Raw genomic sequence first — 12,056 nt, 5'->3', positions numbered from 1 at the left:
CAAAACTGCAAGGAATCCAAATAGATTTTTTAATTATTAGTATTATTTTACTTGCAGAGGCCTTTCCCTGTTACATATTCGTCTGGCAGGTACTCCTAAGAGGGCATAAATGTGAGAGAATCACAGAATGGTTTTGGTTGGAAGGGAAAGCTCATCTAGTTCCACCCCCCCACTACAGACAAAGACACCTTCCACTACAGCAGATTGCTTCAAGAATTACTACCTCTACTCCATTCAAGGAATAACCACCTGTATTCCATTCAAAGAATAGCTACCTCTACTCCATTTAAAGAATAATTACATCTTCCCTTGCCTGAACATTATCTCCAGCACTTTGCTGTCAGGGGCTGAAGAGCTTCTCCCCCTTGGCTCACAGAATTTATTGTTCAGATACACACACCTCTGGCTACAGCATGAAACATGCTCATCCGAGGAAGGCCATCGCCCCCAAAATGAACGTGATTTAAGCCTCACGGGATTTAAGATACAATTTTGAATAATTTACTGTTCTGCAGGTGGGCTACAGAGGAACAGTCAATACTCTGGAGTGTACAGACTGCAGGAGAGACTTGCTGCGGACTGCGTGTGCCGTCGGCAGTGTCCCCAGCCCCGCCAGGCACGCCCGAGGAGGGCAGTCGGCATTCCTGCCTGTTTTTAACATTCATGGATTTATTTTATTGCCTTCCTTTTCCCTGAGGATCCCCCTAGGACACCCACCCCTCCCGTGCTGCTCTTGGGCCGGCCCCCTCCGTCCCGCTCATTGGCGGGCTCTGCCGCTCCAGGGCCCAATCGCTAGCTACAGCGATCGTCATGACGACGGGGGACGCCGCACGGCCCAGGGGGCGGCATGGCTACCTACAGACCCGGGGTGCTCATCGGCAACTGGAACGAGGACTCGTGTTTGGGGGAGGTGAGGTGGAGCCGGGCCCCCCTCCCCTCGCCAGACTCTTCACCTCTCGGTGTCCCCTCAGATCTGAGGTTGTGAGTGCTGGATAACATGTTTACCCCCCCCCCCCCCCCGCCAGGACCTCTTGAGGGATTTTCTGCGTAAAAGAGAACGAGGAGAACTTCTAACACAGAGAATAAACAGACTTCAAGATAATCTTTTAAGGAAGGTAATTTTTTTAAGATTATGTCAATCCTCAATAACTCCACGCAGACTGGAGTAGCTATTATTAGTATTCTTTATGCATTAAGAATGCTATGGATTAATATTTTGAATGCTGAAATACTTCTGATATTAGCTTCAGATAATTCTGTAAAATATTACATATATTTCTATTTAGATACACCTGTCAGTGTCTAAGGATGGATTTGTTCATTTTGGAGACACAGTTATGCTTTTGAATACTGACGACAAACCCTCGGTGGAGAATCCCCGTGGCGTGTGTGGCAGTCTGACCTTGGCAGTTAATCTGGATGAACTGTCCATATTTTCACCTCTACCATTGCAAACCCTTCATGGAGTTAGTGCAATCAAGAGTGTGGCCCCTGTTGGTAGAAATACTTTCTGTATTTTAAGGTTTGGAACTTTATTTGTTGTTTTTGATGACTACTTTAGCTTTCAGTACCTTGTTTTGAGAAATATGTAATGAAGTTTGCTAATATACAAATGAATTTGAGGAAGATTAATTTATTTAAGAGTCTTTAACTTGGGTTGTGCGTTACGATTGATTCTGTTCCACCTATATGAATAATTCCAAGAAAATTTAAACCAGCTTAGAAATGGTGTGAAACCAGAATGGAGTTCACAGTATCATTTGATAAACTCTGCATCTGTTTTGAAGGTGGTCATATTTCAGCTGTAGAATACGAAACATGTCCAAATTTGACTTAGAATCATTATTCACTCTTCTGCAAATAAGATCTCTGAAGTGAAAAATTGTGTCAATACTTTTTCTGTACCTGGAAAGTGTTTTCCTAAAAACCACCCCATTAACTAAACAGCATATTCCCTCTCTCAAAGACATATTTAATTCCAGCTGTTTGTGGGAGAAGAAACAGAAGAACACGGTTCTGCTCAGCAGTCGAAAATTCTGCCTGAGTGCATGCATTTAACAATAGCACGTAACAGTACAAACTAACCCATATAATCCTGATTGAGCAAAACACTTTGGGTTAGACCCAAGAAATAATTTTGATGCTAAGAGCATAATTTAGGCCTTCTAGAACTGCAACCAAAATGTTTTTGCTTAGCTGCTGACTGAATGCTATTGAGTCCCTCATTAAAAAGTTTATCAGCTGTAGCTGGAAATACTTAGTGAGCTTAGCACTTAATGTTTCTGTGAAAAGCAGAGATTATTCTGGAAATAGGGATATACCAGCATGCATGCTGATATAATGAGCCAAATTACTGAATATCAGTTATATACATTATTAACAACTTCTGTTAAATTACATACAAACACAAACACACGCTGTTCTGCTTTTAGTATGTGATTCTTCAGATGCTCGTATTAAGTATATTTTAAAGGGGGCCTCAGTGCTGAATTCCTATTGGTTTTTCATTGGTTGTTATCTTTCCACCCTGTATGTTAATGAATATATCATAAAAAGTGATCAATACAGTCTCTATCCTATTAAATATTTTAACCAGTAAATCATGTATGAAATGTCTTTTGAGTTAAGATATTTTGCCTATTTTTAAAGGTAAATTTCATACGAAATGTTGCAACAAGACCTAACTGTAGAGCAGAATTTTTAGAAAAATGGTAAAGCTGATTTTTAAAATAAATTCTTTCTTCCTTTTTATGATTTTAACAGTGTAGATGGAAGTGCACTGGGTGAACCAATTAAATATGGGCAAGCCTTTGGTCTTGGGACAACAGGAGGGTTTTCTGGCCAAATGGTAAGACAATAAAGCTGCTAATGGTAATGGTAGCATATACTGATAGTGTGCATTTAATTACTATATATATGAAGCTGTACAGTGGTTCAGCATCTTAGCTTTGCAGAACAGATTCAGAATCGTAAATAGATCAAGATAAGCAATACCTACTTAGAAAGTGTATGCAACTTGCCTGAGATCAGGTGTGCAGGCCAAGGGGGCTGTCAGACAGAATGTGTGGATTAAGCAGATTTTAAAAATGAAAAGAAAGAAAGAAAATTAAAATTAGCTTGTGAATCATGAAGGAATTCATCATTAGACGGAGACTTTGACTTTTATTTTTTACTTTAAATAATTCTAAAATGAGATTTCATTCCTTGTGAAGACAAATCTATAGCAGGTATATGAGGTAACATATATAATATATTCCACCATTCTGAGGGAGCAGATTTCTATTAATCATTCATATTGTTAACATGTTCCCCTCAGCAAGTTAGAAGCAAATAAGACATTATGGGTTACATGTGCACTCAAAATAAACTTTGAAAAAATTTTCCTCTCAGCAACCACTTTGGTGAGAGAGAATCTTTGGAATGTACATTCAATTTTAAATTATTATTCACCAGTCTGCATACAGAATAGCTACCTAATGAGTTTATCAACAGTAGAGGATCTATGTTACACGGTTTTCATGTGTATCTTTAGCTTGGCAGACTGATTTTTCAGGAGTCAAAAGAAAATCATGAGTTGAAAAATATTTTCTTAAATTACAGACCTGTTTCTTTTATATTTATACTGTCCTTATTATATATTTTTATTTACAGTTGTATCTAGCAAGTGACCATAAATCATTTGTAAGATTTGCTAAAAAATCTTACCTTCAGCAAGTATTTTTGACAGATGAGCTTTCCTATTTGACTCGCTGGCAAGCTGCCTTCTTGGATCCACAGCTGCGTCTTGAACATGAAGGATTTCCAGTTCCTGTAAGAAATTAAAACTGTAGAAAACGTTGTGAAGATTTAATTGAAACAGTAGATGGAGTACTTAGAAACAAGTTGTATGCATTTTCATAAAATGGTTTGGGTAAGAAGGGACCTTAAAGCTCATTTCCAACTCCCTGCCATGGGCAGAAACACCTTCCACTAGACCAGGTTGCTCCAAGCGCCCTCGAACCTGGCCTTGAACACTGCCAGGGATGGGGCAGCCACAGCTTCTCTGGACACCCTGTGCCAGCACCTCACCACCCTCACAGGGAAGAACTTCTTCCTAATATCTAATCAAATCTACCCTCTTTTCAGTTTCATTCACATGTTTTCTTTATGTAAGTTCTGACCTGTAATTTCAGGAAGGGGGAGAGGGAAGGAACGATCTCTTTAACCAGGGAATCTGCATATACAACTGTGAGGTTCTGGTGTTTATTTTGAGGCTGATTTGCTCAGTTTTTCTCATCAGAATTTTTTTAAAGGTCAACATTATCAAGTTGGGAGAACGCAGTACTTGGAATCTGCTTTTCAGCACTTCTGAGCAATAAATTCCATTTCCAATATTAGGAGCATTGATTAATTAAGAGCTTCTGCACATTAAATTTAAAAAGTATGAAAAACCCCTCAAAGCACTTTGATAATTGGATGCCTTTCTAAATATGGGTTTTAACCTTTTGTAAATAAGTTAAGCAGATGCAGTATTTTTCAGTTCTACATATCTGTTGGGCTTCCTGAATTGTTGCAGTATGGCAAAATACCACAAATATAACTGTTCTCCTATAGCCTTGAACAATGACTCATTTACATGAATCAGCTCACTAATATTTGACTAATACAGTCAAAATTATGTAACTGTCAAAGACAACATTCTTTATTCACAGTATTGGTAAGAGAAAGTGACTAAAAATCAGTTCTGTTACACATAAAAAACTTTGCAAATGGGTAAATTAGAAAGGTCAACTTCTAGGTTGCATCCCCAAACCATCTGGATCTTTCATATGCCAAATATCAACTGTAAGAAGAATCACCCTGATGGCAGAGGCCACTGGAATGACTCTCTAATACTTCCTTGACATTTTACTTTTTAAGTGCCCAGCAGAAGGGAGTGGTTGAGAACTCCAGTTGTGTTTTTAAGTGCTCAGCAGGAAGGAAGGCTTAAAAACTCCAGTTGTGTTGAGAACTGATAGGGTGTAAAATATCTCACTACAAATATACAGCACTCTTGAGTGATGCAGCTTACACTAAACAGTAAATAAAAGCATTTGATTTGAATAAGAACAGTTAAAATCAGTATAAAAATTTCTTTCAAGTGTATTCCCTTGGTTTTGGTTTTTTCTCTTCCAGGCAAACTCCAAAATTATTATTACTCATTGCCAAACTAATCGTAGCTTGGCTGTTCCAAGGAACTTTTGGACAAGGTAAGCATCATTTATAACTGGCAGGGATGTCCATAACAATGTGCCAACATCAAGAATTATGGTAAGAAGCAAGATAGGTACTTTAGGAACACGCTGATGAAATGGAAAAAATGCAGAATGCCTATTTTCGTTTCTCTTGTTTTATTTTATTTTTATTAAGCATTGTAAAGGAGTATACCAATTGTTTCGTATTAAATTCAGAGCAAGAGGTGACTGAGTATTTGCATCAGGTTTTTGAGGATGAAATAAGGTCTGAAACTTTGAGGCTGAAACAGCTATTAAACAGCCAGAGTTTTCCTCAGTCAGAGAGAAATGGTGATGAGTACTTAACCAGCTTATACATACTGAGTCGGTGTACCAGAGTCTCACACTGATGGGGCTGCTTTAGCTTTGAAGCTAGAAAAATGTCATTTCCTCCTGACTTCATATTCCTAAATTATTCATAGGAAACCAAGTGGGCTATTGCATTTCTTGTAAGGGTCTGATATCTAAAATTGGATGGTAATATTTCTGAATAAGCCAAAAAAAAATTGAGAAAACCTTGAACAATTTACAGGTAATGCAAATTTGCTGAATTTGTGCATGTATTCATTGCCCCTACCCATCCCCATTTTTCTTTGACTTTGCAGGTCTTATTTTGGAAGAGAGTATGAAGTAATTTGTCACACTTTTCTGGACACCCATAAAGCTGAAGAAGATAAGAATTACTGGGAAATAATTACAGGAGATCCCAGTGATGAGGATAGTACAATGATTGATAGGTGCAACCGTCCACTAGGACGGATCAGAAAGAATGAGTCTTGTGAAGAGACAAAATAAAAAAATCCTAGCCTACAGCCAACAGAGGTCAGTGAGATTCTGACTCTTCGGTTCAGATCTGTTCAGATTCTAGAGATGCTTGTTTTAAAAATGGAAATTAAAGTCTACCATAAGTAATATTACACAATCCCATAATGGTTATACAGTGGGCAAAAACTAACAGAATTTTACAAATCACGCAGAATGTTAAAAATTCATGAACCAGGAAGGGTTCATTTTCCCATTTTCACATTCACTGATGGCAAAAAATGTCAAAATCAAGGAAATCTAATACATTTTCACTAAATTACTGGCTTTCACAGAATCCCAAGGGTTGGAAGGGACCTCAAAAATCATCTAGTCCAACCCCCAACTCAGAGGGTACTAAACCAATTCTTCCAAAACCAAACCAGTGTCACTCTTTTTAAAATGAGTGTACAGTTTCCAGAACACTGAAAATCAAACTCATGAACTGTCATTGTATACTTCGACATTTAAAGTTCATCTGAAAGAAAGTTGGTTATTGAGCCTGTTCCACGCTTTGCCTAGCACAATGTTGTGAATTATTAAAAAATCATAAATGAGCTGTCTCTATCTCAAGATTGGCTTCCAATTTATGGAAATGAACTTAAAAAGTGTATAAATTGATTTTTTTTAATGTTTGGCCATGTACTCTAAACATTTAAATGCCAACTGATCAAGAACTTGAGCACAGTGATACAGACTAGAGACTTCTGTCAGCTTTTTCCAGCCACCACCGTTTTCCATTTGCCTCCCACCCACAGAATTTTTCAATTCAGAATCACTTCTACCAAGTTTGACAGCAAGGTAAAATTGTTAAAATCAAGCCCCAACAAGTCTCATGAAAATATATGCTGAAGTAGAAAAAGAATAAGAGAGACTGTAAGTTTATCCAGTCAGAAAAAGATTGCAGTCAGTGTTCATATCTAATTAGACACTGGAGAATCCACATGAAAAAAATGGCCCAAGAATGGTAAATTGCAGCTGGAGCTCATGTTTTTTTTAAACAAGAAAATCAACCAGCATGAGATGCAAAGACATGGAAAACAGATGTCATTACTTCATAGTTACCTGTCTTTATATGGAAGCTGAAACAGCATCACAGAGAATCTTAATGCATGACATTCCATTATATCAATTTAGTAAAGCCACATGTATACATATTCCATTTCTTACTGTACCACAAAAGCGGGCTCTTTCAGCACAAAGTAAGTGAATTTCAGAGTAAAATACTACTCTAAATCTCAAAACGGATTCAAAAAGTCATCAATATTCATAAAGATCAAGTAAAACTTTAAGTGTTACCAACACAAAACCACTAAACTTTCACAAAAGAAGGGACTGGTCCAAACATGTCTCCAAGCTTTATTCCCAGATAGGCTGTTTCAAACCCACTGACAAGGCTTTAAAAGTTCTTGCCTTTGTTTGATATACAGTAAATCAGCAGACTGCAGGATTGGCTAACTAGCACTTGGCATAGAGGGTCTCAGAGCAGGACATGCAGGTTTGCTTTAGGGGAGTGTATCACAGAAGACAGGTTTTCAATCACAATTCTCATGTGCAAACCTCCACAGGTCTGTTATAGTTGGGGTATTATTGAAGAAATTATCTTTAGGAACTTTTTCTTTCAGTTTCTATGTAAAGATATGAAACCTGACATGTAACTAATTATGCATGTTTTTATAGAGACACTGTTACTACTCCAATTTACAGAGACTAAAATTCTGCACGTTTTCACAATAGATTAACATAATTCTGCTTGGTTTTGTAGGTATTAAACTAGAAAAACTTTGGCTGCATGAGTGCACTGCAGTGTTTCTAATTTGACTGTTGTGGGCATTTATTGATGTTGGGGATAGCTATTTCAAATCTGGCAAAGTCTCTTTTCTCTCAGTTAAATGTAAGAAACAAGAAGAGGCCTTAAACCAAAACCACGGCTGAAACAAAGTTTTCTGTGAATTCATGAAGGAATGAGAGCTGTGTGGGCAGAGTGCCTTGGCCATGGATAGGAGCTGTTGTGTGATTGTGCAAGCATTTAAGTGGAACAGAAGCAATGTGGGCTGTACAAAACCAAGTTTTGTGAAGTCTTAGAGGAAAACCAGATAGATAGATACAGAAGTAGGTAATGGAAGCTGCTGCTGATTAAAATGGCTTGGAGACTTATGTGCATGATTTGATCAGTCTGTGCTCATGGGAAAGAACTTCCCAAGCTGTTGGAAAATAAGGAAAATAGAATCAGCAGCTCTTGATCCCATTATCAGTTTTTCTTACCTAATATAATTTTAAATCCACAGATTTGTGCATAGCTTCTTATACCATATAATGGATATTTATAATACAGCTGATTTATGATATCAAATGCAGCTATTCATCTGTTACCTAGCTTTTAAAAACTGTTTTTTACAGTTTTTATATTGTCCACATGATGGCACCACATTTTTCTAAATAGCACAATTATTGCTACATATGTAAAATACCACTAAAAGTTTAAATCCAAATGAGTCCCTGAAATAAAGGCACAAAAGCCAACCAAGTTAAATCAGGCCTGAATTCTGGGCTAGGAAATGCCATTAATGTTTTATGGTGATTTTGGAAAATAAAGTTAAGCAACAAAGAGAGCTAGAAGAGTGTAGAACATTGTGTATTGCGTACAGTCAGCTTCTTAAAGCTAATTGGAACATTAATTTGTAACCAAACCATAATTTGAAGAAATTACCTTTAGGAGCTTTTTCTTTCACTTTCTATATAAAGATATGAATGTATCTTTACATAGACAGATGTGACAACCAACGCACGTTTTTATAGAGGCACTGTTATTACTTACTCCAATTTACAGAGATTATAATTCTGCACATTTTCACAACAGATTGACAAAATTCTGCTTTGATTTTGCAGGTATTAAACTAGAAAAGAAGTCAGGTGTAGAATGCACCACAGTCTGTCTGATTTGACCACTGTGGGCATTTATTGATTAACACAGGATTTAAACGAAGAATTGTGTGATTGAATATTAGTGCAGAATCTGAACAATCCTGCAACTGCCAGTTAGAGACACAGTGTGTTCTGGAGTATAGTTCAGATTGCCATTTGGATAACAGCAGTGATGCTTGCCTCGTCTGCAAACCACTTTGCCATATACCAATGAAACACAAAATCGAATATTAAGAAACCTTTTAATGCTTTTTCCAAATGAGACCCAATATGGATAGCTCTACAAAGTACATTGTGGGAGGAGAAAACTCACTTTGCCTCCATTCCAGGCAGCTCTTAAGCTGTTAGCATGAAGCTGATCCTGAGCAATTAGTCCTTGCTGAGAGACAGGGTGCATTAGCTAAGATTAACTGCTGTGCTACTATAGCTTTTCAGAGGCCTGAGGCAAGGAGAAAACTTACATCTGCACATGTTGTGCTGTGCAGACATGTGTTAGCAGCACATTATTGAAGTAAAGAAGTGGCACAGAGAATTCATAGAGTCAGCAAAGAAAAGCTGAGTAGTAAACTAGTTAACTCTCACATTGGTAACACTGGATAATGAAAATCCAGTTTTAAATCTGCTTTTCCTCTTCCCTCTCTTTTTAATAATCATATTTCCCATCACATCACTTCTCCTGTGCCATGCCATCTATCCCAAACTTACTGATTTGCTGTGATTATAAAGTGCTCTTCAAGCACTCAGCACAAGTCCATGGCCTGTCATCCTAATTACATCAATATCCTTAAGAGGCTGTTTTTCTTTTCTGTGGTTATCATGAAATATTGTTTTAGCTCAGACAATGGATCAGAGGAGGAAGCCATAGGCAGGTTTGGTAACTGGATATAACATCTGAGAAAAAAAAACAAAACACACCAAAACAGAAAAAGCACAGAGAACATTACAATAATAAATTCCACACAACAGTGGAAGAAAGTATCCAAGCACTGGAAAATTTGGTGGAGTGGGCAGGTAAGAGGGTGATTTTGATAACATCTGTGCCCACTCATCCTAAATTAACATTGCATGTCTGCTGTAATTTGAGGGGGATTGTGGAGGTGAAATGTTCTTTTAAAACCAAAGCTGTTGCTTTAGAAACATGACTTTTTAATGCATGAAAACTAAACTAAGAGGCCACAAAATAAAAATACAGATATGAAATCAAAATACATTGAATACAAGTGGAAATCAGGCAATCTCTGTCATTTTGTCAGCTACACTTCTATTCTATTTGAGGCTTTGTTCAGGCGTCATCTCCATTCTCTGCCTGACCTGCCTGTATACAGCTTTGAGAGGGGCAAGCCACAGTTTCATGCAGTTTTGACTTCATCCTGGAAGCTGTAAAAGGGAATCTAGTTCTCAATACTACATTCCTCCTGGATAAGAGGAGGAGTGGAAAGATCTGTCACCTTGCTGGATGTATGCTATTTCAGTAGGGATATGAACAGCCATATAATGCCAGCTACATGATTTGCATGCTAGGTTAGCATTACTTACAATAAGAAGTACAATCTGCTATGAAGAACACCCCCATTTTGGTTTGGGAGGGATTTTTTTTGGTCAAAACCGTTATAAAAGGTATGTAATGAAACAATTGACACTTTTGTTAATTTTCTCATTGCTGGGCTTGTACAAGGCAGTCTGTTACCCAAGAGAAGAGAATCATCAGTTCAGCACTAGAAAGCATTGCTACAGCACTTAGCTTTCGAGAAGTTTCTGTATTTTTTGGCAAGGAGGACTCACAGTGCAGTAGAATAGGCACAAACATTAAAAAATGTCTGATGACATTAATACCCTCATTCAGTGATGAAATTAATTCATACACATGCATCTCTGGTGTATGTTTATATGAGAAGCTCAGAGACGTAATTTCCCAACATCTGTTAAATGCTGCTTCGTGTAGTACGTCAAAACAAAATTAAACAGACCATCCAGTTACAGGCCAACTAGTATATATGTTCCTATAATGCTGGTCTTGTTTTAATTATAGGCTCCTTGGGGCAGGGACCATATCTTCATCTTTTTTTCCAAATATGAATAACTACAGCAAGTAGTTCAGTAAGTAATGGCATAAAGTGGTTATTAAAAGTGGTTTTAAGATAACAAGAAATTGATGTAGACCTAGTGCAAATAAACAGAGATAAAGACATATGAAATCTATACATAAACCAGCAGCAAACAGTAAACTCTTAGTGTGGGGTACGGAGCTGTAGCTGCCCAAGTAATTCTGACATTAATAAGAGTTGCTAGGAGAAGAGCCCACAAGCCACAATGCTGTCCCTGTGGGTCTGACAAACCCACAGAGGAGAATAAGAATTGTACATGACAATGTTTACTTTTATACATATATTTAGTTATTTAATTATATGTCATAGTTAAAAATACCTAACCAACTTAAGTCCCATTTGCAAAAGTGACACCAGTCCTGAGAAACTGAAGAGCTGTTTCTGCAGCTTATTCACATTAGGAACTGCTAGGAATTAGGTTGTACATACCTTTGAAGATCTTAGTCTGACTACGAAAATCTCTTTCAAAATGGCAGTTAGCTGTTTCTCAAAATGTTACCTGTAGAATTTATGAAAACATTAAATCCCTAAACAAAATGAAAGCAAGAAACTAGCAAATAAGCAAAGCACTGAATTAAAGTTTGAGTTACCTTTCCTTTATGGGAAAAAGCTCTTAAAACTCTTAAAATGCTAATTAACATAGATTATTGTTATAGGATCTCTAAAAGATGAAACACAGCAGTTTGTGAAATTCACATCAGGCACCAATTTTTATCCTTCTCCCTGGTTTCCTACTACTCTTCTTGCTTGGGCTTTCTGCCTCTACTATATCCTGAAGAAACAACTGAGCAGTTGTTTAGGGAAAAGTTTAAGGTTCATCAGCTTTTCCGGTCTTTTTGCTGACAATTTTGGCAGCATCAGTTTAGCCAGAACACCCAAGATGTATTATAGTCTTGCAAATAACTAGTGAATTTAACTGACCATGAAGAGAGGCATATTTTGCTATATAAATATACATATCTATAGGAATAAA

General features: G+C 37.4%; 1 protein-coding gene across 1 annotated transcript; it reads left to right on the top strand.

Annotated features, from left to right (window-relative positions):
• Positions 1 to 847: 847 nt before the first annotated feature.
• Positions 848 to 6,047, top strand: CFAP161 (cilia and flagella associated protein 161; the record flags this gene model as incomplete). Its single annotated transcript, XM_080626752.1, has 7 exons — positions 848 to 910; positions 1,026 to 1,115; positions 1,287 to 1,522; positions 2,764 to 2,848; positions 3,652 to 3,810; positions 5,155 to 5,228; positions 5,858 to 6,047. 7 exons carry the CDS (start codon positions 848 to 850, stop codon positions 6,045 to 6,047), a joined length of 897 nt encoding a protein of 298 aa, XP_080482878.1.
• Between the last annotated feature and the right edge of the window lie 6,009 nt (positions 6,048 to 12,056).

Source organism: Psittacula echo (genome assembly GCF_963264785.1).
Source record: "Psittacula echo genome assembly, chromosome: 10".
NCBI lineage: Eukaryota > Metazoa > Chordata > Aves > Psittaciformes > Psittacidae > Psittacula > Psittacula echo.
The sequence above is the reverse complement of the archived record's forward strand: the minus strand, read 5'-3'. Positions and strand labels throughout refer to the sequence as shown.